The 26090-nt window shown below is 35.5% G+C and overlaps 1 protein-coding gene across 5 annotated transcripts in view; it reads right to left on the bottom strand.

Moving 5' to 3' along the window:
• MGAT5 (alpha-1,6-mannosylglycoprotein 6-beta-N-acetylglucosaminyltransferase) overlaps positions 1 to 26090 on the bottom strand; it is a 365609-nt gene that overhangs the window by 193702 nt on the left and 145817 nt on the right. For 4 of the 5 annotated variants that reach the window (XM_023499178.2, XM_012544690.3, XM_023499182.2 and 1 more), the window contains 2 exons: positions 22435 to 22820; positions 3942 to 4112 (listed from right to left, as the gene is read on the bottom strand). In XM_023499178.2, coding sequence (XP_023354946.1) covers positions 3942 to 4112; positions 22435 to 22675 — 412 coding nt within the window. In that variant the 5' untranslated portion in view covers positions 22676 to 22820. The remainder of the gene's footprint in view (positions 1 to 3941; positions 4113 to 22434; positions 22821 to 26090) is intronic. The other variant, XM_023499179.2, reaches the window with a different exon arrangement.

Here is a 26090-nt window from a genome sequence, read left to right as displayed (position 1 = left end):
GTAAACCCTAAAGCAATGTAAAAAAAATCCAACATTGCTATTCTCTTCTAAAGATCAGCAAACACTGAAGTATGAATGTTCCCATTTTTGAAGCAGGGCGCAGTTCCTCTCTGATCAGATAGGATTTGGCTTTAACAATTATTGCATTTCTCCCCTCCCCAACCATTTGTAAGGTTATCATAAAAATGAACCTCTCTGAACTTAGCTAGAAGGGTCCTAGCTAAGTTATTCGAACAGTTCCAGTTTGAATCTTGCAGACTCAGCACTGACACAAATTTTTGAGAACTGAGGATCCATTTTACAATAAGGCATCAGGTGATTTTTGTTATTTTTATTGTTAGCACATGGCATTGTCAAGGCACTTTTTTAATAAATAAAGTCATAGCTTTAATAGTTGCCAGGCTAATTAGAATCCCTTCTAATTCAGTGAAGTAAAATTCAATTCAACATTTGTAAGGTAACTTTCCATCTTAGTTTATTATGGTCAAAATTTCAAAAATGAACACTGTAACTATCCACATATTTTATTTTATCTCCATGTTTTATTAGATACTAATTTAACACAAAGATAAGAATTTACTTTTCATAATCTTGTCAAAGAGAAAGGTAAGAGGAAATGGCTTTTTAAATGGAAGCTGGAGAGATTTCAATTAAAAAAAACCATCTGATTAGAAGGATATTTAGATATCAAGGGACATGGGTGAATCTTACTTCCTATTGTCTTCAAAAAATATGGTAGCATTTAAAGACTTTTCAAATATAAAAACAGAAGGTCTGGGGTCTTATAGTCCCTTCTAGAGCTAGCTCTTGAAGGCAATCTATGGCAATATTTAGGAGAATAGAAAAAAAAAAAAGACATTTCCATCATCACTATTTCTCTTTCCCAGTTTCATTTCCCTTTTCTAGCCTACATGTCTTCTACAACTGAATATTCAAGACCATCCATAACCTGGATTTAATTTCTATTTCTAACCAAACTAATCATCTGCTCCCACCAGACTGAGCTCCTCAATGACCTTAGTAAACATATCATGTGTATTCCAACCTACCGCACAGAACTAAAATGTTCCATGCCCTTAGACCTTTGCTCTCCACTTAATTAAATCTGGCCTATCTTTCATTGTCCAATATAAATCTCATCTTTTTTATGAAGTTTTCCCATACTACTTCACTCCAAATGGTCTCATTCTGCTTAATTCCTTATCTTCTCTGACAGTCATTTAGAGCTTAATATAAACTAGGTAGTGCCTCATATAATTAGTTATCTTTTACTTGGGTTATGTTTTGTTTATCTAGATAAATCACAATTTTTTTGAACATATGATATGCTTCTTTTTCTTTCTCCCAATGCCATTAGTAAGCCCATATGTGCCCAGAGGGTACTCAGAAAATATAGATTGATGGATTAAATAAATATGAGTTATGGTTAAGGGGATAAATGAGACTCCTTCCCATTAAGATTCCCAGAGTACTTTATTCTACTACTCCGGTGGTAGAGTCTCCATGACACTGAAGTCAGTGACTCCAGAAACAAATTTCATGAAGATCTCTGAAAATCCTCACTATCAAAAAAACAAAACAAAACAAAAAAACCAAAAAAAAAAAAAAGATGCATATATATCAGAAAACCATAACTCTGAAGCACTGAGGCAAGAGACCAAAGGAAGGCTAAGAGCAGTAGTTCTCAAAGAAAATTCTTATGAAACTAAGAACTTTCCTGACAATATTTTCCATTGTAGGAGGAGGGGCAGATGAAGGAGAGTTACATATTTTAATAAGCAGCTCAACACAGTGGGAGGTTTCCTTGTCTAATTACAGAAGTTGTTAGAAACCACAGGGAAGAAAGGATTTATGTCCTAGATGACACTGTCTCTGTATTGTAATTAAAAGTTATTTTTAATACCTTTGTTTAATTGGATACTTAGATTATTGGAAATATATGTTGAAATATACAATTTGCAAAAAAGGCAAAAAACATTTCGAGGAAGCCACAAAAATAGGGCTGCATAAAGTAAAAAACAAATGTTTTGCTGTTCTGTGGGAAGGAACTAAAAAATAGAGGAGTGGAAAAAGTGTTTCATCAAAATATATGAAAAATTCATGACATTTTAAAAAAGTGGCTAGAAAATACATATTTTTGAAAAAGCAACAATAATATGCAAATAAATGAAATTATCCTTACTCAGGACTTTGGTACCATTCACTAGAGTTATATGCATATTACTCATAAGTACTCCTTGCACTGAACTTTGATGCTACAGAGATAGGTGTTTCTCTGAGTTGGTGCTTCCCTCATATTCTCTCAGTATACCGGTGAAGGCCCAAAAGTAAATGTGAGCCCTAGACCATCACCATGAGTTGGAAGGGATAGTTACAATAAGGAAACTGTAATTCTATACTCAAGAATATATAGTGTCTGTCCTTTAAAATATAACAACAAAACCTCTCAGTGCCTTTTTGCCTAAAATTAACTCCCATTTTTTTCAAAATTCTACAATTTGAAAAAGAATAAAAGAAAATATATTTAGTTGATTTTTGTGATGCTGATGTCAGGGACAGTGCTGTATCATCCTAGAGGGAGATCTCTAGAGGTTAACACCCAGTCCTAAGGTCCTTAACCCTGAATTATTCAACATTTTTATTAATAACTTGAATTTAGACATAAATGGTATGAATAATCAAATTATAGGTGGCACAGAATTGGGCAGAATGTCAGAATCAGGATTCAAAAAGAATTTGAAAGTTTATGTCAAAAATAGCAAGATGAAATTTAATAACGGTAAATACAGTGTCCTTTATTTGAGGGGCTTTTAAAATAACATCTGTAGAAATATAAGATGGAAACTTATTTAGACAGCAGTTCACATTAAAAAAGAAACTGAGAAGATTTAATAATTTCATTGAGTCATAAGTGTACTACACCTTTCCCCGAAAGACTTATTTGATTTTGGACTATATTAATAGAAGCTCATTCAATAATTTAGACTGGTAATAGCAGCATATTGTCTAGAACAAAGGGAAGTGACATCTCAGTATATTCTATAATGGTCAGATCATATCTAAAATTGTAGACAACACATTTAAACAGAAACATGAAAAAGTGGGATAAGTTCAGTGAATAATAACCAGGAAGGCACAGATATAGTTTAAAAAAAGGGGTGGGGGATCTTTAAACTAAAGAGAAGGTCTAGCCGAGGCTATAACAATTGTCTTTAACTAAAGGGTCATGAAGTAGAAAAAAAGTTAGATTTATTCATGTTTCAAGAAGAAGTAGACCTGGAACAAATAGGAAGAGTTATAGATAGTTTTTGATTCAACATAAAGAAAGAATGGTTTAATGGTTAAAGACACACAAAAATGTACTCTTCCCTAGCACTGGAAGTATTTAAGTAGTTTGATCAGCTAATTAATACTAATTTTATGATTCCCTATGATCATGTTTGAACGATTAAGAGGTTCATAATCTATTTAATATTATTCATTCTTTTCTATTTTATCTATTGTTGCCTTTTCCCCCCTATCTCTTAATTGCCTAATAGACTTTAACTTAGCATTCAAGGAGTCAGGCAAATAGAATTCAAAGTCAGTTTTTGTCCATTGTCAGGGACTTTTAAAAAATGTCCATGGCTATAAAAGTGGAGGAAAAAAGATCTAGTTAATATGGAATTTTTGGACAATTTGTGTATAGAACTCATATTCCAGAACTCATCAAAGAGCAAATATCATAGAATGAGAACGTAGAAGAAATAAAGCACGTGTAGATGGAAACAAAATTTAAAAATTTTGCTATCTGCAGCATCAAACTAAGTTTTAACTTTACTTTCCCAATATTTTAAGTACCTTATGCTATAGTCCAAAGTACTACTTCTTTATTCTTATCTCTTAATATACCTCATTTCTCCCTGCTTTATCCCATCAAAATAGTATTTGACCACACTTACCTGCTACACTAATTTTCTCAAATGCTGCTATACTGCTGGGAACAGCGGTTGTGGTGGTATTAGTTGAATTTGCTCCAGTGCCATTGATCACAAGATTGTCCACCTTCGATTCCAACTTGCCAATACGTTGCAAAATATTGTCCAATAAGACAGCAAGAGTTTTCTTCAGATCTAAACAGATAAAATAAAATAAGGGCTATTCGAAATTAGTTGACTCCTGATAGGACTTGGTCTCTCTCTCTCAAAAGGATGAAGTATCCTTCAATCCAACTATTTCTAAGTGATCTTCAGAAAATGCCACCCTGAAATCCTTCCATTTCTGAATATTAAGGGCTTAGATGATGGAAAGTTCTGGGCCAAAGTTTATCGGGAAAAAAAATCCATTATCTAAAAATTAAAAGGTATTTGCTTATGGAATTCCATGAGTTATTCCAAGACACTAGGCTGAGAACACAAATTCTCTGTAATATAGTTTTTATCACAATGCTATTAGGGCCTATACACCTACAAAACAATGATAACTCAAGTTTACGACAATGCTAGATAGTAATATGTATTAAAATTCAAGAAAGATTAAATTATGCTTACATAGCAATGTGTCCATTTTCTTAACAGAGTTGACTATAATTAGATTGAACACTAACATGAAATGGCAGGCTAGGAATGAAATAAAGTTAGCACACTTTGTTAAACACTTACTTAACTTTGAGTTTCAGTGGCTGATTTAGTGAACAAAATATATCATCCCCCAATCACAAATCATTATCACCAATACAAAAGTTCTCCCAAAAACCTTTCCATTAAAAAATAAAAATGGGCACAATTAAGCCCTTTGGTAAGATATTAAGGAAAATACACACAGACACACAGATACACACACATAAATACATGAGAGAGAGAAAGAGTAGAGGGAGAAAGAGAGAGAGGTATCTTAACAGTAAGGCAAATATTCATACATCATCAGTCAATCAATAAATAAGCATTTATTAAGCATTTACTATACGCTCTAGGTAAGTGTTAGGGATATAAAGGAAGGTCATGTGGATATCTGAATGAACACAGATCACAAGTCAGCCAAGTCTGCCCATCCCAGGAGACTTTCATTCTCATTCTCCTAAAAACTTACCGTAGAGGGATTATTTTTGAGGTCTTGATTGTTTTCCCTTGACATCACAAGGACTGTTCAATGACAATTCTTCACTCTTCCTACATGGCCAGACTATCCTCTTTTATTATTACATGTTAATTTAAACACATCCTTTACTCCAATTCTTCAGTAATTTATTTGTGTGTGTGTGTGTGTGTGTGTGTATGTTACATACAGCCTGTTTATACCCATCAAAATGCCTCTCCAATGCCCTCTTAATGACACTCAATTTTAATTCTCTGAAGACTATATAGTGTTCCATCACTTACCGCCATATGACAAACACTGGTATTAAAAATACACGTCTTAATTTCAGAGAAAAAACAAGATGTAGGAAATACATAGCCCAGAGTGATTGTGAGAATTTTGATTTTATATTATCACTCTTCATTTTATTCCATGGGTACAAAGGTCAATTTGCCTTTAAACAAGTACTTTGCTGGTTGAGCTAATGTACCCAGGCATGGTTAGGATATAAATATATATATATCTGTCTAGTTCACAATAGGCTCACAAACAGCTGTTGGAGCTGAAGTCAAGGATGCTTGACTGTCCCACATGGAGAATTCATCAGAACAAAAAAATAGAAATGTAATTAGGGTAGAAGCTTAAATAGTATTTTTAGGGATAGCTCTGCTCAAACAATGAGAACAAATAGCCTTAACTATTAGCAACATGCTCTATTTAAAAATGTGTTATCAAAGGGTCTATCACACTCTCCAGACAAAATAACAATGGGTTGTGATTATAACCTTATAGGAAATAATATGACTATGTCTAAAGCAAAATTGGCTTTACTAACTGGAACATAGTAGGTACTTTATAAATACTTATTAATTTGATGTGAATATCTGCAGAATAAGTACAAATGTAATTAAAGATACAGAATGGCAAGGAATTTTGAGGATGGATATCCATGAAAAATAAGGGAAAACTAACGAATTAGAATGGTAAGAGACCATGTTTTTCATCCATTCTATAGCTTTTTTGGTTCTGAGGTTTTATTTTCTTAAGATCAATTGCTTGATGGCTTGTTTTTTTGTTTGTTTTATTGGACTATTTGTTTCATTCATTTTTTTTCCCCAGAGAGAGGACAGTGGGAACTGAATGTGGACCACAACATAGTATTTTCATTCTTTTTGTTATTTTTTGCTTGCATTTTGTTTTCTTTCTTATTTTTTCCCTTTTGGATCTGATTTTTCTTGTGCATCATGATATTTATGGAAATATATATAGAGGAATTACACATATTTAGTATAGATTGGATCACTTGGGGAGTGGGGGAAAGAGTGAAGGGAGAGAAAAAAATTAGAACACAGAGTTTTGTAGGGATCAAAAATTAACCATGAATATATTTTGAAAATAAAAACCTATAATTAATAAAGATAATGGAAAAATATTTTTGCAGACACTGCCACTTTTCTTCTGTTGTATTTCTTATCTTTCAGACTTATGATTTCTTAAATGATGAATAAATTCATAAAATATGCACACACCCAGTACAAGAAGCTGTTAGACATCAAAGAGAAACTTGGCCCTTTGCCTGAGAAAACAACAAAGACGCAGCCCTTCTAATTATTGAATTCCTAGGTAGCCATTGCTGGCATATTTGTGACCTCACATGAGACCTTATTAGCTTAAAAAGGCAAAGGTCTAGGTCATTAATTCTAAATATCTCAGAAGGAGAAAGTGAAACCAGTCATTTTGTGTGCCTCACTTAAATGCAATTCACCTGCAAATTATGACAACCTTCCTCATATCATGCTCCTCTTCAAGAATGAAGGCTAAACAATGACAACAGCTTTTTTGAACATGCTCTGGTCCTTCAAATTCTCCCACTTGAAAAACAAGCTTAGCTTGCTATTTTCTGAAACTTAAAGCTTCTGATAAAGCAGCTTCTTACAGAAGATACCCTAAATGAATAAGTCATCTATAATCGAATATCTATTAGTATTTACGACCCAGTTATTCACCAGTGTGGTATGAACCTGTCTGAGCAGGGGAAGATACCTATCTTCCTGCTTTCACAGAGGCTAAGTGATGGGATTTCTGGGATGGCCAGCCAAACAATTTGCATCTGGAAAAATGTGCAAGAGAACCAGTAGCAATCAGTGTAAAAACCTAAGCCATTCAGGATTAGGAACTCTTCAATTTTAAGCTCTTTGAGAGCAAGGATTTTTATAACCTCCTCAAGATCTGCATTTATTTGCTGTTTCTTTTGCTGATAATTATTGTACTTTCCTTTTGATATCTTGGAGATTCAAGTCCAATAATCTTTGGTAGTTTGGTAACTGGGGGGGGTGCAATGGATACAGTGCTAGATGTGGAGTTTGGATGAGGTAAGCTTGAAGGCTGCCTCAGACACTTACTTATTAGCTGTGTAAGCCTACAGAAATCATTTAACTTCTCTCAATCTCAGTTTCCCCATCTGTAAAATGAAAATAATAACAGCATCTACACTTTCAGGACTGAAGTGAAAATCAAATATATATAAAATGACTTTAAAGCATTGTATAAATATTAGTGATGATAATGATGAAGAACTTGACATCACTTTCTCAACCCACAATCCACAAAATCTACTATGTCAACAAGAGAGTATTTTAGTGCATGGGTTAATATATAAGCTAGAAAAGTGTTATCATAATTGGGTTTGTGCTATGCTCAGTAGAGTATATTTTTAAAATATATTTGTATTAAGAAGAGAAGCCTGCCCTTACACTTTTCAAGAACCATTAACGAGACATTAGATAGGCACATATGAGGCTTGTACAGGAGCAGAATACATAGGCATTAAAGATTAACCACAGTCTTCCTATTTTCTCAGCTGGATTCTCTAGCTGTTTGAAGCTTTCTACCAAGCTTTGATATATGGCTAAAACAGGGTGGGCAATGGAAAAAAGAGAAGGAATTATATCCTATGAGCAAAGTTTTAGAGTAGAACAACAAGGGAGTATCATTGCTATTCTCTTACCCACTGGAAGTGCTAGCAAAACACAGAGATAGGGACATGGCAGAAAGGGGGATAGGGCAGTTCCAACTAGCTTGGAGGAGATTCATTAAGATGTCCGAATATACTGGTTCAGTTTTCAACCAATATTTACTAAGTGCCTGTTAAAGGATTCTTTCACTGCTGCCCTTCTCTCTGTCATCACTGAATCATGAGATGTGTTTGGACCATGCTAGAAAGTATGGGTCTTGATGGCAGAAAACTAAATATGGTCTAGGCTTGGACTATAAAGTAGCTTGATTCCATATTGGTTTGGCCATAAAAATCACTCTTGGGGATGACTGGCCAAGCAGCCACTGAGCTATAACTACCTCGTAGAAGAATATTTCTCCAAATATGACTTCAAATTCATGCATTTCACTGTGTGTTGTCTTGGATAATCCTAGCAAAGAAAGAATGCTGGTGAGAAAGCATAGCTGAAAACCTTCACCTTACTTGCCCACACTGTGAAGCAAATGTTAAATTCTATCAACAATCTTTTTGAGACACTTTTCTCTAGCTTCATTAGAAAGACAAAACACAGTTAATAACAATTATAAAAAGAAACACCATATTCCATTCCAAGTACTGAGATATAATTTGCTAATTTCCTGAATGATGGTAGAAAATAAAACTGAGGACACTGTTCAAAAAATCATCTCCATGTTCCTCACTTTATCTACTATTATCAGTTGCTCTAATTTCCTCATCTTAGTACAGATTCTTAAAGGAACATCTTGCATATGATTTCCTTATACATCATAACAGGAGATATTCACATAACAGGAGATAAGCAACACTTGCTTTGAGGATGTTTGACTGTGATTACCAAGAGGTTCCACCATACATACATCACATTGACAAAGCTGCCAACAAGAAAACGATGGATTTGGAAGAACTGCAGGAAAACTGACCCATTAATACACTGATGATAGAGCTATAACTGGTCTGATTATTCTAGAGAGTAAATTGGAACTATGCCTCAAAAGTCACCAAAATGAACATACTGTTTAGCCCAGCAATACCATTACTAAGCCTATACTTACAAAGAGATCAAAGAATGAGGAGAAGAATTAACCCAGAGGTATAAATATACTTATAGAGGTTCCTTTTGGAGTGACAAAAATTGGAAACTAAATGAGGTATCCATCAAGTGACTAATGCCTAAACAAATTATGGTAGGTGAATGTAACTATTTTATTATGAGAACTATCTAAAGGGATGGTTTCAGAAAACCCTAAAAAGACTCATATGAACTGATAATGAGTCAATAGAGCAGCAACAACAGTTGTAAGTGTAAGATAACTATAAATGACTTAAGAATTCTGTATCACTGTCCCAGAGGATTAATGAGAAAATTTCCTACCCACCTTCTGAGAGAATGGTGATGGATGAAAGAGACGATGCAGAATAATACATAAATTTTTGTCTAGGACCAATGTAGGAATCCATCTTACTCTATTATTCATATTTGTCAGAAGATTTTTTTTTCCTATTTTTCTCACGGGGGAAGCAACGAGAGAAAAACCAATGCCTATCATTTAAAAAAGAGTAAAATGAACACTACATAAAAAGAAATCTTCAAAAAAAAAAAATAACTACCAAAGCTAAAGAATTTCTCAGAATCATTCATTTAACAAAAATTTATCAAGCATCTATTGTGCACAAAGTACAACATAAGCCACAAAAATCATCAAAGCATGGCCCTGGCCCTCACGGAATTTACAATCTATCGGTGGCTTGGAGAGACATACGTGAACTGATGCTAAGTGGAATGAGCAGAACCAGGAACAATATACTTTAACAACAATACTACATGATGAGCAATTCTGATGGATGTGGCTCTCTTCCAGTGAGAGGATCCAAATCAGTTCCAACTGATCTGTAATGAACAGAACCAACTACACCCAGAGAAAGAACACTGGGAAATGAGTATGGACCACAATATAAGATTTTCATTCTTTCTGTTATTGTTTGCTTGCATTTTTGTTTTTTCTTCTCAGGTTATTTTTACCTTCTTTCTAAATCGGATCTTTCTTGTGCAATAAGATAATGGTATAAATATGTACACATATATTGTATTTAACATATACTTTAACATATTTAACATGTATGGAACATATTTAACATGTATGCCATCTAGGGGAGGGAGAGGAGGGAAGGAGGGGAAAAGTTGAAACAGAAGTTTTTGCAAGGGTCAATGTTGAAAAATTACCCATTCATATGTTTTATAAATAAAAAGCTATTTAAAAAAAGGAATTTACAATCTATTGGGAAAACGCAGCATATACATGAAGAAGCAGTGTAATAAGTTTCCAACAATGACAGGCAAAGTAGAACAAAATGACAATTTAAGAGAGCTTCAGTTAAGTGATATAACCACGAGCATTACAAAATCAATTAGCCACCAAGATCAGAATAAAACCCAGGACTCTTGATTCACAGCCTGGGCCTCTGTCTCATTGTTAAATTGATGTGACCAAGGATTCTCAAAGGCTCCGCCAAAAGACTATAAACTCTGGCAAAGGTGGAAAGATTTTTAGTATGACCCCAATTACAAATGGTGCATGTATTGTTCCAAGATCAGCTAATGTCAAGAAGGCAAGTGATCAAGTTATGAGGATGTGTTTTATGGGTTGGTTATTATTATGTTTTAAGTCACAACAATTTACAAAAGCTATTTACTAAGTTATAGGGAGCTTTGGATCACAATTAGTGGAGTATCTCATCAATAAATATCAGCAAGCATTTACTGAGTGTTTACTGCATGCCAGGTATTAAGCTAAATAAAGTGGAAGTTTTCCTGTCCTCAAGGAGCTGATATTCCAACAGAGGAGACAATACTCACAGAATAACACACAAAATACAAGAAACATACAAAGTAGTTGTAAGTTAACCTTAGAGGGAAAATTATTAAAAGCTAGGGATAAAAGAGACAAGAAAAGGAAGGCCTCCTGCAGAAGACAGTGCTTGAGCGCATACTTGAAGGAAGCCAAGAATTCTGAGGCAGAGATGAGACAGCAAAGCATATCATATGCAACCATTGCAAAGATACAGAAATGGGAAGTAAGTTAGCTAGGGTTGCTGGGTCATGGACATATGATTCAATGTCAAATGCTTCCATTCCAAGAATTTTGTCCAGATCATTATTGAGTTCTAATCTTCCATCAGGAAAAGTTCAATATTTGTGATTTTTCTTTATGATGAAAATAAAAATCCTCTGAAGGATGACAGATTTACAAGACTACAAAGTGCCATATGGGAAGAAAGACAGACCTTTTCTCACTGGAAGAATGGGGATAAAATCAGTGAAATTTTCAAAGATGAGGTAGCATTTGATATGATTCTTGGAAAAGACATGGGATTTCAAAATGCAGAGATAAAACAGAGAGAAAAGGAAGATATTCCAGACACAAGAAAGAATGTGAACAAAACATAAAAACTGAAAAGTGCTGACTGAGTACAAGGGACAATGTATGGTCTAGTTTGGTTGGATCATCACACACATGAAAGAGGAATAATAAGGTTGTTTAATCCCAACTCCCAAGTTCCCTACTACTTTTTTCAGCATTTAATAGAAGCAGACATGTCCCTTACAGTAGTAACCTTATCTGAAAGTGCATGCAACATTTCACATCTATGTATAACTTCCCCTTATATCCATTTCTTTTAAATGAAGAAAAATCTATTTTCTCTCCCTCCCACCTCAGTTGCAGTGATTTTTAAAAATTAATTTCTTGTAAAAATATGCACAATCAGCAAAATAAATTAGTCTTCTCTGTCTTGGCTATACCTAAAAATCTCATTACAAATAACTTCATTGTCTAGCAGGAAAGTTAACATCAATATATACTCTATAGCTAATATAGAATGACTTGCCTTCTTTTTAAATTTTTTTATTTTTATTAAAACTTTTTATTTACAAAACATATGCATGGGCAATTTTTCAACATTGACAATTGCAAAACCTTCTATTCCAAATTTTCTCCTCCTTCCACCCCCACCCCCCAATAGCAGATGTTAAATGTTAAAATATATGTTAAATCCAATATATGTATACATATTTATATAGCTATCTTGCTGCACAAGAAAAATCAAATCAAGAAGGGAAAAACTGAGAAAAAACAAAGTGCAAACAAAAAACAACAGAAAGAGTGATCATGCTATGCTGTGTTCCATACTCGGTTCCCACAGTCCTCTCTCTGGATGTAGATGGCTCTCTTCATCACTGTACAAGCAGAACTGGTCTGAATTATCTTATTGTTGAAGAGAGCCATGTCCATCAGAATTGATCTAAAATCATCCTGCTGGTTGTTTCTTACAGAACAATAATATTTCATAATATTCATATATCATAATTTACTCAGCAATTCTCCAATTAATGGGCATCTATTCAATTTCCACTTCCTTGCCACTACAAAAAGGGCTGCCACAAACATTCGTGCACATACAGGTCCCTTTCCCTTCTTTAAGATCTCTTTGGGGTATAAGCCCAGTAGTAACACGGCTGGGTCGAGGTTATGCACAGTTTGATAACTTTTTGAGCATAATTCCAAATTGCTCTCCAGAATGGTTGGATTCGTTCACAATTCCACCAACAATGTATCAGTGTCCCAGTTTCCCCACATTCCCTCCAACATTCGGATACTGATACATTATATCTCTGAAATGCTGAAGCCATTCCTTGGAACTATCCCACCCAGTATTAAAGAACGTCTGCATTCTACCTCTAGTAGTTCCTCAGTCAACTTCTCATTGACTCTTCCTAGCTTCAGCTGGAATGCACAGCTATTTTGGAACCCTATCAAATTTACCTTACCTCTGACCAGGTTCAAATTTTAATGGCAGAGGTGTATTAGGAGAGTACACGTTTTTACCTCCAGTGCAGTTACCAAATCTATTGCTTTTTCCCCTCCTCAGGGATGGGACCCAATCCTATTCCAAAAATGCCAACAAAGCTTTGGTCTGGTGACTACAGCCCTAGACTGAGGAACAAAACATGCTTATTAATTGCCCATTATATACCAGGCACTAAGCTAAGCCTGGGGATGTAAAAACAAAAGGAAAACAAAAAAGCTTCTGCCCTCCAAAAGTTTTATCCACCATGGGACCAATACACTAAAGCCAAGGGTCAAGAGTGCACAGCACTGTCAGGATCCAGCATGCTTCCTTCATCCCACCATCCCTCCTCCCCACTCACATAACTACCACCTTAGTTCAAGTCCTTATTGTCTAGATTACTGCAGTTTCCTATTAGTCTCTGTACCTTAAGTCTCTTTAAACTCCAGTCCAACCTACTCCTGGTTGCCAAAGTAATTTATCTCAAGTGTAAACCTAATTATATATGTGATTTTCCTACTCCACCAACTCCAGTGGCTTCCCTATTGACTCTGAAATCAAATATGAACTCCTCTGTTTAGCTTTTCATGTCCTTCACAACCTACCACCTTTGTGATCTCCATTTAACTTCTATCTTCTTCATTTTTGTCATCTTTAAAATGAAGGTAATAACAGCACACATCCCTAGGGCTGTTGTGAGGATGAAATGAGATGATACTAGTAAAGTAATTTGCAAACCTTAAAATGCTATGTAGATGCTGCATATCACATCATTGTTGGTATACTTTAATTTACATAGACATACTATTTATCTCCTTTGTTAGAATGTAAAGACATCCATCCTAAGTAGAAAATGTTTCATTCTTGGTGTTTGTTCTCTCCAGAGGCACACTGTAGATTCTGAATAAATAGCTGTTGGTTGATTCCTTAATTCCATCATCATGCCCAAAACACTACTATACTCACATCTTCTTGGATTCACAGCAATCACATACTTCGGTCAATGTATAGGTCCAGGTACTGCATACTTATATAGGATTGATTAAAACCCCAAATGTGATGATATCCCCTCAATAGATTTGGGTCATCAGAGTTAACTGAGGTCTGCTTTTACTGTATTGATAAATTGTGACCTAAAAGTCATTTATTATAGAAGATTTTCCCATCATAATGGACTTGATGTAGGTTGAATGATCTCTCATGATGAGAGTACTCCTTTTAATGTGAGCTGGCCCATAAAAGAAAAGAGAAGAGGGACACCACAGACTGCCTACGTGATGACAGCCAGAAGATGACATGTGCAATTGTTTCGGGTAGCAGTTTGTTAACACTGATGCTCAAAGTCTCATCCATTTTTCTTGCATTTGACTCTCAAAGTACGGAACCTGAATTGTCTCAGTCATGGTTTCAATGTGGTAACAGTGACATGAGAAGAGAGATCATGATAAAATTGGGGAGAATGTGAAGTAATATTCCAATCTTTTACTTACTTATACACACACACACACACACACACACACACACACACACACACACACAGAGTCCTAACCACTAAAACTACTAAAGATTATTCTGAGGTCAGGGATATAAGAAAACTAAAACATTCCCCCTTTTCGTCACCCCTTTTCCCACCTTCAGTTCTTTCTTCAAGCTTCTGGGTTTGTGGTATGTAAAATTTTATAAACTTTATGTTTGATTGTGGTTTCAAGACTGGAGTGAGTTATGCTTATAACACTAGATCTTGGGGGGAAGCGTTAACCCAAAAGGACTCATTGAATGTACAAGGTCTTTTCTTTTGAGTTGTTGGTTTTCAGTCAGCCACGTTAACATTTTAAAATGAGAGGCATCTCTGTGAGACATTGCATAGCCACATCAAACAGTTCTGAATATTTTTTTTAAAGTCAGTTTTATTCTCTACCCAAGAATGGCGTGCTTCCTTTCCTTTCAGAGTAGTAAGGGAATTTCTGCCGTGTTTTGAATGTTACTCCCAGGGAAGTATTAACATCCTAGTTCCTTCAAAGGAAAAAAAAATAAAGTCCTTCAAGATGTCTGTAGGAGTAAGGGCTGGAAAATATACTAGACAGTTTTATTATACTAATTAAAAATAAAAACAAAACTAATTTTAAAAGTTAAACAGGAGGCTATATAAAATGTCTGTATGAATTCCAAATATGTTGGCAGAAACAAGGAGAAAGAAGCCATCAGCTGCTCTTCATAGGAAATTTTTCTAAAAACAGTTTGGACTCTTTCTAGAAGTTATAATCACTGATTAGTCAACAAAAGTCTGAACCCCCTTGGAAAAAAGCTATACTCAAATGAATCTTGATAGTCACAATGTCCCTCTATACCACCTCATTTCCCTTCCAGTTCTCTTTTCTCTATTTGAATGTAAACTTCTTGAGGACAGGGACTTGGGTACTGGCTTGTACTTGCATTCCTTGAAACCATCCCAGGGCTTGACCCATAGTAAGTTCTTTCTCTCTCTTCTGTTGACTATGGGTGGCGGTAAGGGAGAGGCAAAACCAAAAATGTGAACAAGGAACCAAAATAAGGCAAGCAGAGAGACAAGGGCTTTCTGGTTTGAAGACGTACATAACAGATCAATCAACAAACATTTAGTAAGTCACTGAAAAGAGAAAACAACAAAAATGACAGTCTTAATTTTCAAGAAGTTGACAGTTCATCAGATGAAACATATTGTTTCATACTGTATATATTGTACACATTTAGTATATGCAGAATAAATACAAAATAAATTCAGGGTAGTTAAATCTAAATGAAAGGGCACTGGAAGTTTGAGTAGGAGGAGCTCTAGAAGGGCTTCATATAAGAAGGTGATGCTTCAACTGAGCCTTAATGAAGTGTAGAGTTATGTGAGATGAATATAAGGAGAGAATATACTCCAAATAGTACAAAGCTGGGTAACTGGAAAAATGGTGGTGCCTTTGATAGAAATAGGAAAGTTCAATAAGCTCCGTAGACTGATTAATCATTTGGTTATATGGAACTGGAGTGTTAGAATAAAACTAGGGCTGGAAAGATAGAATTCAGAGTTCATCTACATAGAATTGATAAACCCATGGGAAGTAATGAGAAGAGAGAGCAGGAAGAAGGGGAGACAGGGAGATGGGGAAAGTGGAAAGAGTTAGAGACAGAAATAGAGAGACAAGAGACACACAGAGAGGGACACACAGAGAGAAGATGGTCCAGAATAGAACTTTGAGGAATACCTACATATGAAGTTAATAAAATGGTTGCTGGGCCAGCAAATAGTGAAAAGAACCAATCAGTCAGATAGGAAGAAAACCAGAAAAAACAGTGCCATGAAAACCTAGAAAAGAGAAATATCCAATAGGAGATTGTGGTCAACAGTGTTAAATGCTGAGAAGTTGTCAAGAAGAATAAGGACTAAAAAAAGTCACAGTTTAGAATTAATTGCTAACTTTGGAGAGAGTTATTTCAGTTGAGTGAAGCCAGAATCCACAGTGCAAAGTGAAAGGAGGGGAAATGAAGGCAAAGGGTACACAATCCTCCTCCTCCCCCCCAAGGAATTTGGCCGAGAAAGGGAGGAGAAGAGATATAGAGGATAATAATAGCTTGACCATATGATCAGATCTAGTGGAAGCTTTTTGAAGGATGGAGGAACAGGAATATTTTGAAAGGAAATAAGGAAGCTACCAAAAGATAAGGAAACACGAGATTAGAATAGGGGAAGGTGATGAATGAAGGACCAATTTGCTAGAGAAGGCTGGATAAAGTTCCTGTGTTGAAATATTAATCTTGGCCAGAAGGACTTCATTATCAGGGACTGGAAGAAATGAGGAGAATATGAGGGATGAAGTCAAGGAGTTTTGAGATGAAGAGAAGAGGAAAAGAGGGAGTCCTGTCTAGCTCAACTGGCCTCAATCTACTCAGTAAAAATAAAAGGAGAGATACTCAGCTGAGAGGGTGAGAAAAGAGAAAATGGTGGGAAGTTGGGGAGGTTTAAGAAAAGGTATAGAACAGACCATCAAGGAATTGAAATAAAAAATCAATTAGGGAGGATTGCTTTGCTTTAGAGTAATGCCCATGAATTCAGTCACATAAACTGATAATGTATGCAGTCAATTTAATTACATGGCTTCTTCTAGCATTGGAAGCAGCATCTAAGCAGAGAAAGTAAATGTTAAGAGCAATTTAAGGTGGGGGTTTGGCAAGGGACGAACAGAAAAATGAAGTCAAGGATTACAACTAAATAATGGGTGAAACACCAGACTTACAGTTTGGGAGCAAGAATATATAGAAGTCTGGTCAAGGAGTAAACAGTAGTTCAAAACCCAGGCAAATGAACAAGAATCAAAGAATGTGCAGAGTACAAGCAAAACCTACGAATGACTGAGATCCCCAGGTGTGATTAGTCATCAGACATATAAATTTGCCATCTCTTCCCCAAACACTTCCCGAAACCTCAAACCCAAATACATTAATACTCACATACTTACATACTTATATATTTAGCTTAGAGGATATCACTATCCTCCCAGTCATTCAAGCTGGAAACCTTGGGGCTAGCATTCTAGATTCTTTTCTCTCTGATTATGCACCAAAGTTATCCTGTTGCCAAGTCTAGCTGATTATAACACTATAACATGTCACATCTTTCTCCTTTTCTTCATTCATCAAATACTGCTCTTTATCATCACCTCTGATCTAAAACAATCTCCCTGAATCCAGTCTTTCCTCTCTCTAATTCATCTACCACATTTCTGCTAAGATACTCTTCCTAAAATACAAGTTCAACTGTCTTACTCTATTGCTTAAAAACTGTCAGTCATTCCTTCCTCTACAAAGAAAAAAACTCTTCTTGGTATTTAAGGCCCTGTATATCACATGAAGCAAGGAGGTGAAGCAGGGGATAGAGTGCTAAATCCAGAATCAGGAAGATCCTATTTCACTTTTACATGTTTTGTTACTGGGTCAATACCTCGCACATAGTAGGAACTTGCTAAATTTCTAGTCCATCAAACTGAAAACAACAACAACAACAACAATATGTTTCGACTACTCATACTAGAAAAAAAAGATGGAAAACACTATTATATTCCCATTTCCCATTTGGACAGAAAATACATGCCAAAGGAAACCACAAGAGAGAGGTCTCAGGGACCCTTCTTTCTTTTAACATACAAAATGGGATTAAAAGTTTCTTTCCATTGCCATTTACTTTCACCCAGAGTCAATCAAGACCCAATCAATGACCACATGGGTCTTGGCCTGGGACCCCTTTTGGTCAGTCAATGAAAGTCAGAATAGATTTGGTTTAAAGCATGATCCTTAAAAAAGAAATCAAGCCAGTAATCCCCAAGATAGTTTGGGAGGGTTCAGCAATCAAAAAAAAAGTTTTAAGAGCTTCTTCGGGTAAGTTATAATAACCTACTCTGTGGACGAGGAAGGGGAGAAAGGAAAGAAGGAAGAAAAGGATGAGAAAGGAGGGAGTTAACTGACTGATCACTTGGGTTCCCAATGAAGCAGCTCTACTCACAGAAGTTGTTTGTCCTTTGTTCTTGAAGAGGACTATGACATCAAGGAGATGATGTCACAACATAGATTGGATTTAATGAGTTAAATTGGATTTAAGTGAGTAAGAGCAAGGTCAATTTTACATTTCGAAATGTTCTCTATATCTTCTTTGGTCCTAAATTCTTTCCTTATCTACAAATCTGACAAATAATTATTCCATATGTTCTTAATTTGCTTATGGTATCATCCTTTATGTGTCAATCATGTATCCATTTTGACTTTATACCTATAGATGCTCTTAAAAGCATTTTTCTTCTTTTCTTTTGCACCTCCGAATTCTCCCAAGATATCTTAGTATTTACTGGCTAGATTCCTGTCTTAAGGATCAGGCCTTAAACCAAAATTAATCTGATTCTAATTGGCTATCAATAAGTCCTAAGCCAAGCTCCATATGGTCATTGTTTGAATCTGATCGATTCTGGGTGAAAATAAATAGCAATTATTTCTGCTTTGGTCAGAAACCCAGAGGGTCTTCTCCTCTCAGATTTCTTTAGTTTTGACTAGGTGAAAGAGGCCATTCTTTACCTTACTTGCTATCTAGCCTTAATCACTGACTGGGTGCAACCTCAGTCAAACTGAGACCTGTTGAAGACCTTAACTTAAAAAGGCCGGGGTTTGCCACTGCATCCAGGGCCATCTCCAATCATCCTAATCGTTATCTGGCCACTGGACCCAGATGACTCTGGAGTGGAAAGTTAGGCAGGTGATCTTGCACAGCCTCCCTCACTTAAATCCAATTCACTTGCATTTCATGGCATCCCCTCCCTGATATCTTGGTCCTCTTCAAGAATGAAGAAAAACAACAATGAGGAATGAAGCTGTGTAGAACAAAATCAGTCATTACTTTCCTTAGACCTGGACAATAGGGAACTACCCCTAGCAACCAAAATTGATTAAATGACTCCTACATAGTATCTTCTAGTTTTGGAGTTTTACGATTCAGTTTTAAACTATTGAATTAACTTACTGTGATTCTCACAGGACTTGGCATGTCTACCAAATGCTTTCTTAATGTATACCTACAAGATTTTTAATTAATCTGATGTGAGAGGGGATAAGAAGAATTCTGTGACATCTTATCTGACATCTTTCTCAGAACGGTTGCTGAGTAGCCTTTCCTTCTTTCAGAACAGATTTTTAAACAGTTCATCCACAGCAATAGGATAGACATCGAAGGGCTTGAATTTCAATCCCAATTCTGCCTATGTGGCTAAACCCTTCAACCTCCCACTTCCTCATCTCCAGAAAACTACAGGACAGACTGCCAATGTTTCTGCATTTGACAGTAATGGATTCAGCAAAAATACAGGTCATCAGCATAATAAACAGGTTCCAAGTATTGTGCTTAGAAATCAAACCCCATTCATATATAGTACTACCATGATCTCTGTAAGTACTCGGCTTGAAACTAGAAAAAAATAAAGGGAAATAAATTGAAGCTAGGAAATTTTAAATAATTAAAATGTGGGGCTGCTAGAGGATTGATAAAAGACTGTGATGTCTGATAACCGGCTTTCTCTGCTCCTATTCTCTTTTGGTCAGTGATATTCACCCTATGATCTTAAATATTTAGCACAGCTGAACTATCTGTTTCATTGGCACATACTCAACTACAAAACTGAACAACTTGGACTGATGTGACAAATTGCTGTAAGGGAAAGAAATAATAACAGTATACACAAGAATTCCTGATGAATCTTTTAAAAGAGAGAAAAAAGAAAAGAAGAGGTACCCAACTCAGAAAGGAAACTGAAACAAAGACCGTTCCTTAGCATTATTCCCATGAAGCTTAAAATCTGAGGTATAATTATTTATTCTTTTTAATGTCAGGGAACATTCTATTTTATGAACAACCATTCTTGAAAATCAATGAAGAAATGAATTAGAGCAAGTAGAATTTTGTTATCGAATATTCATATGATTTAAACAAGACCCTTCTCACAAAGCTTTTTCTAGAAATAGGAATAAGGACTATACTTATGACTTAATTGAACTCTTGTATAAGAAATACCTCCTTCCTAGCAATACAAGTTATCAGCTCTACAATTTATAGATTTAAAAAGTTCTCTATAACACTGAGAGATTAAGTGATTTGTCTAGAGTCACACAGCCAATATGTGTCAGAGGTTGAAGCTAGATATTCTGGCTTTGAAGCCGGCATCTCAGTCCATCATATCTTATTGCCTTTAGCTTTCATAATAAAAGCAAAGTAAAATTATTTTCTTTGTCCTCCTTATCCCATAAAGGGAAAAAAATTCATGTAAATAGGATACTGAAAGTAGACTGTATTACCAAAGTTTTTACTGAAGAATTGGAGTCATTATTTCAGTTTCATATAGCTTAGACAAACAATTCTAGAAATGTCCTGGAAGCTCTTAGTTAACTGAAAATTAGATAGTAAATTCTTAATTTCTAAGCTATTCTCTAAAAATGGGTCAGAAAATTGAAGAAAATTCTTGCAAAATTGTGCCTCGTGTCTATTTTGAATAGGATCACAAGATAAAAAGCTAGATGGGAAGTTATGGAAGGATGGAATTTTATTTTTGGCATATTAGTAACAAATGTCTTACTGACCATGCTCTGAAGGGAGAGATCAAAAGCAGACAGTTTGATGAGTTAGCTCATATTTGTGAAATACTTTGACAGACTCCCTTACACTTGACAAAAACTTCATGGAAGATACATAAAATAGGAAAGTAAATGTCATTTAAATTATTTTTAGTGAAATCTTTATGCAAGAAACAATGTAGAACGATCATTTTCTTCTCTGCTATACCTACCAGTTCCTACAATTAGTTCAGACATGATACACTATTATTCCACACATATGAAAATTTAGAAGCAAAAGAAATACCTGTTCAATAGTATTTCCTTGCCCAGATATATAATCAACTCTAGATCATCAACCCTGAGAGGAACAAAGGTGTAGATAATCCTACATAGGAGGTTTCTGATAGACTCTTAAATATCTTAGTGTTTCATAAACATTTGAGCATTTCATTTCTTGAATCCCTTCTTGTGAGTACTAGATTCTTTTTTCCTATCTTGATAGGGTTTTGTTTTGAAAATTTACTTTCATATGAATACTCACCAGAAAATATTTATTTCTTGCCAGTTATCTATTTTTTTTTTTTTTTTTTTTTTTTGCCAATTATCTGTTAACAAGAAAGCTTTGATTTGTAGTTTTAAAGATTAACCTCCAAAGTTTTCTTCATGCTGACCTGACTATTTTGAATTGTTCTGTTTCTGTTAAATTTTCTTCTGGTTTTTTGTGGGTTTGGTTTGTTTTTACTTTTGCATTTAAGATCATTAAATTTGATTCTGTTTTGCTCAAAAAAAATGTGGTATTTAAGAAAGACATAGGTAAAAGGGAGGTATTATCCAAAGAATTGGATTATCCAAAGAATATCTCAAAGATTATGTTTCCATGATTGTCAAATATTTAAAAAATGCAAAATATTACCGTCTTATTATTTGAATTAACCTAGAACCTCAAGCATGTCAGTGGTTGTCATCATTCATCAATATGCTAAATGCTCACTTTGCCCCAATACAATCCCAATTAGGCTTAGTTTGTATGAGTTGGAGACATGAGGAAGAAAGTGATGCAGAAATGTATTGTATGGGGAAAAAAAATTAAGCTTAAAAATTTCCCAAGCAACTTCCACACAGAGATATTCAAGAGTTACCTACAAATGTCTCCAATGAAATCAGTCAGCGAATCTTTGAGAATATGTTGGTGGCTTTTCAGAAAGGGTCAGCTCTAATGATGTAGAGAGCATCTGTTACGACACCATTACCAAGTAGCTAATTTAGTGAATGCTCCTAAAGATGCAGATGATGAGATACACACTCAATTATAATTACTCAATTAATAGAGGACTGGGAGTTTGTGACTGTAATTTTTAAAACACCACCACCAGTTATTTTAATAGAGAAACAAAATATTTAAGACTTACCATAAGCTGTCATCACACCAACATAGGGTCCATCCACCACATTCCTATTTTCTTCTGCCAGAGCTTTGATGTACCTTTTGCTGAGGTCCAATATTTGTTCACGAAGCATTGAGCTGCTTTCATGTTGAGTTCGTTGCTGGATGGTAAAATGCAGAAGCATCATACCCCAAATAAAGCCAAAAGTCACCAGGAAAAACCCTAGTTTCTGAGAGGATAACTTCCATGGAGCAAAGAAAGCCATGGCTCCCAAGGAGCTGCTTCTTTCCTTGGGTTGGATCTTAAAGCACCAAAGGAAGATGCAAATCCATGGTGTTGGTTTCAGAAAGGAGTGTAGGTCTCACTCGGGCTCCTGTGTCAGCCGATTTCCTTCTTTCAGTTCCATCCTGCTGTCAGAAGGAGGGAAAAAAGTTGGTATAGTGCAGCTAACCACAAAGAATAGACAACTCTCATGCAATGGCACTAGGTTTCCACTTTGGTGGCTATAGAATGTGAACTGTCAAAAAAAAAAAAATGCTTACTTCTATATTTTGCATTGTGGTTGAAAATTTGACTAAGCGGGGCAGGAAGATTTGGCAAGGTGATAAGCTGTCTGAATAAAAAAGGGGAAGATGTATCTGCATGTTTGAGTATGTGTGTTAACAGGTGTAATAAAAATGTACAAGTCTGGACCAAGTTTGAAACAGGAAGCTCATTTTATACAGAGTGAAGGGAGAATGGGAAGGGAGCCCACTGGATGATGGAAAACACCTGGATGGGAGGGAACCATCCATATCAACCCCTTCCCCACTTTCTAGAATTGTTAGATGAGCTTCTGTCCATCACACACACACACACATACACCACCACCACCAAACCTAGAGCAAAGGGTTATTTGTACATGATAATGGAACTAGGGTCCCTTCCATGGGGAATGATGCTAAGAGAGGCAAATTCAGATAAATGCAGACTTTTCCTAGGAATATTCAGAAGGCAAGGACTCTTGTGGATGGCATCTTTCCAAAGCATGATTATCAAATGATTATGTCCAGGGACACTTAGTTAATTTTAATTTTCTACTCACAAATTGAAAAATGTCAGTGAATATCTCACACTTCAGCTTTATATTTCAACAGTTTTAAATGAAACCACAATCTTTCCTCTTTTATCACTGTCTGAAATAATGCAAATTGGGAGGTCCTTAAATAGGACTCATGTCTTGCTTAAAGTAGCATTTATTCTTTGCATTATCATTTTTATCTTTGCATACACAACATCTTACACAGGGTCAGACACATAGAAGGTACTTAATAAACGTTTGTGTTTTGATTCTGTGTAAAAATGACAAACTTTAATGCAAACCAACTATATCAAATTTAACAACCAAGAAGGCCTTTTCTAAAAGGACAGGAAAGAGATCTTTGAGGATCTATGGGCTAAGCATGAATGGTTACCATAATAATACTTTACTATCATAACAAACAAAATATATAAATGATTAAAATCTCCTAAGTATAAAGTATGGGCAGTATAACCTAGTCATAGTAGTTAAGAAGATCCGGGTTTAAATTCCCAGGCTGATATTTACTAGCTAAGAGAACACAGGCAAGACATTTAACTTCTCTGAATCCAACAAAACTAACACTATAAATTATAGATGATCATAATTTGCATTTGTGGAAGAAGATGACTCAGAGGAAAAGCAAAAGTATTACTGACTTAAGGATAAGATGCCATATTATGAATTCTAGGAGTCTCCCAGGACAGACATAAAACAATAGCAGAGGTGGGTGTAGATAGTCTATCGTTTAATCAAAGAACTACCTATAATAATAACAATTTAAGGTTTATTACAGAGAATACAGATAAGGATAAACTTTAAATGTGGTCCTAATCATTCCTAAAAAGCAGAAGGCAAGTGCCATCAAGACATCTGACAAACTAAGCTTCAGGCTTAACAGTCTCCTATTCAATACTACCTCTGCCCCCAATAATTTGGTACCAACCTACCTTTTAGATTTCATTTTTCACAGTTCTATAACAAAAAGCTCTTCATTCCATTCCTCTTTTCCCATTTTCTTTACTTTACTTAAAACCCCTTAACATCATTCCCCAAACTTTGACAGTAAGACAGACCTTTCCCTTGCCAAGACCTTGAAGAGAGGGATTTCATAAAATAAAAGTGAGTAAAAAAGTTGGTTTTAGATATGAAAGAAAAGCATGGCAATGAGAGATGGAGTATCATAATGAAGAAACAGAAGTGGAAAAAGAGTTTGGCTGTATAGTACAGTCACAATTGGGGTGTAGTGCCCAGTGTGTTTGGAAAGGTTGGCTGTGGTTGAGTATAAATAAAACTCATACAGTTGTGTTCATTTTTGGTTTTAGCGTAGAGATGACTAAGTGGCAGACTGGTATCATAGGTCAATCTGGACTTAAGCAAACTACCTTTGGTAGCAATATGGAGAATGGAAAGTAGCTGAAGCAGGTTTACGGAGGCCATTGTGATAATCTAGGTGAAAGCTGTGTAAGTAAAAAGAAAGGACCAATCCTATTTGGAGACAGATGGGCTAGCCATGATTAGATACATGTGACAATGATGAATAAGATCAGAAAACCTGAGAGACTGGAAATATGATCATAAATTCAAAGAAAATGGGGAATTTTGGAAGAGGGGGATTTGGAGAGAAAAGATAAAGAGAAAAAATGCTCAATTTAGACATACTGAATCTGAGCTATCTCAGGGAAATTAAGTTTGAAGTGTATAATGGACAACTGGTGATACTGATGCTGAGTTGAATCTCAGAGTAAAGTCTAGGCCTGGATAGATGAAGTTTGTGGTTGTATGCAAAAAGAAGTTAATTACTTCTCACGGGCGTTAATGAGGTTATTAAGAGAAAGTCTGCAGAGAAAGAAGAAAAGACAAAATCTTGAATAATACTCACTTAAAGGGACATAATGTGGATGATGAATCAGAAAAGAAAATAGAAAAGACAGTCAGAAGAGAGTGCTGTCATAAATAGCCTGAAAGGAGAAATTATAAAGAAGAAGACCATTGGTCAATATTGTCAAATGAAGCAGATGGCCCAAGATAACTTTAGAGGAAGTAGTTTCATTTGAGTAATGAAGGCAGTAATCAGATTACAAAGGATTTAACAGTAAATGAGAGAATAGAAAGTGAATGCAGTAAATTTGTAGTCAGCTTCGAAGCAACTCTGGCTGGGAAAGGAAAAAGAGACAAAGGATGACAGCTTGGTGTGACCTACTGAAGTTTGTTTTAAGGATAGATAGTGGATTTGGGAATGTCTGAAGGCAATGGGGAAGGAATCAATAGATGGGGAAAAAGTGAAGTTCTAAGAAAGAGTGAGAATGATTGAGAGTATATATGGCTAGAAAGGAAGGGAATGATATTTCCATGATCATATATGTGTCAGGGTTTTTTTTTTTTCTTTAAACTGTCAAGGGGCCTATTTCATATATTTATATACTCTAGCATACAAATAATTGTTTGTTGGTATAGAGTAGTCATTTGTATTGAGTATTCTATTTAAAAAAGGGGGGGGGGGAGAGATGCCAAATCATATGTAAAAATCCCAGGTTGAATACTGATTTAGAAAACCACATATTGGGGGCAGCTAGGTAGTGCAATAGATAGAGTGCTAGCCCTGAAGTCAGGAGGACCT

The sequence above is a fragment of the Sarcophilus harrisii genome, chromosome 3 (assembly GCF_902635505.1).
Source record: "Sarcophilus harrisii chromosome 3, mSarHar1.11, whole genome shotgun sequence".
Taxonomy (NCBI): Eukaryota; Metazoa; Chordata; class Mammalia; order Dasyuromorphia; family Dasyuridae; genus Sarcophilus; species Sarcophilus harrisii.
Note: the sequence above shows the minus strand (reverse complement) of the source record. Positions and strands in the feature narration are given on the sequence as shown.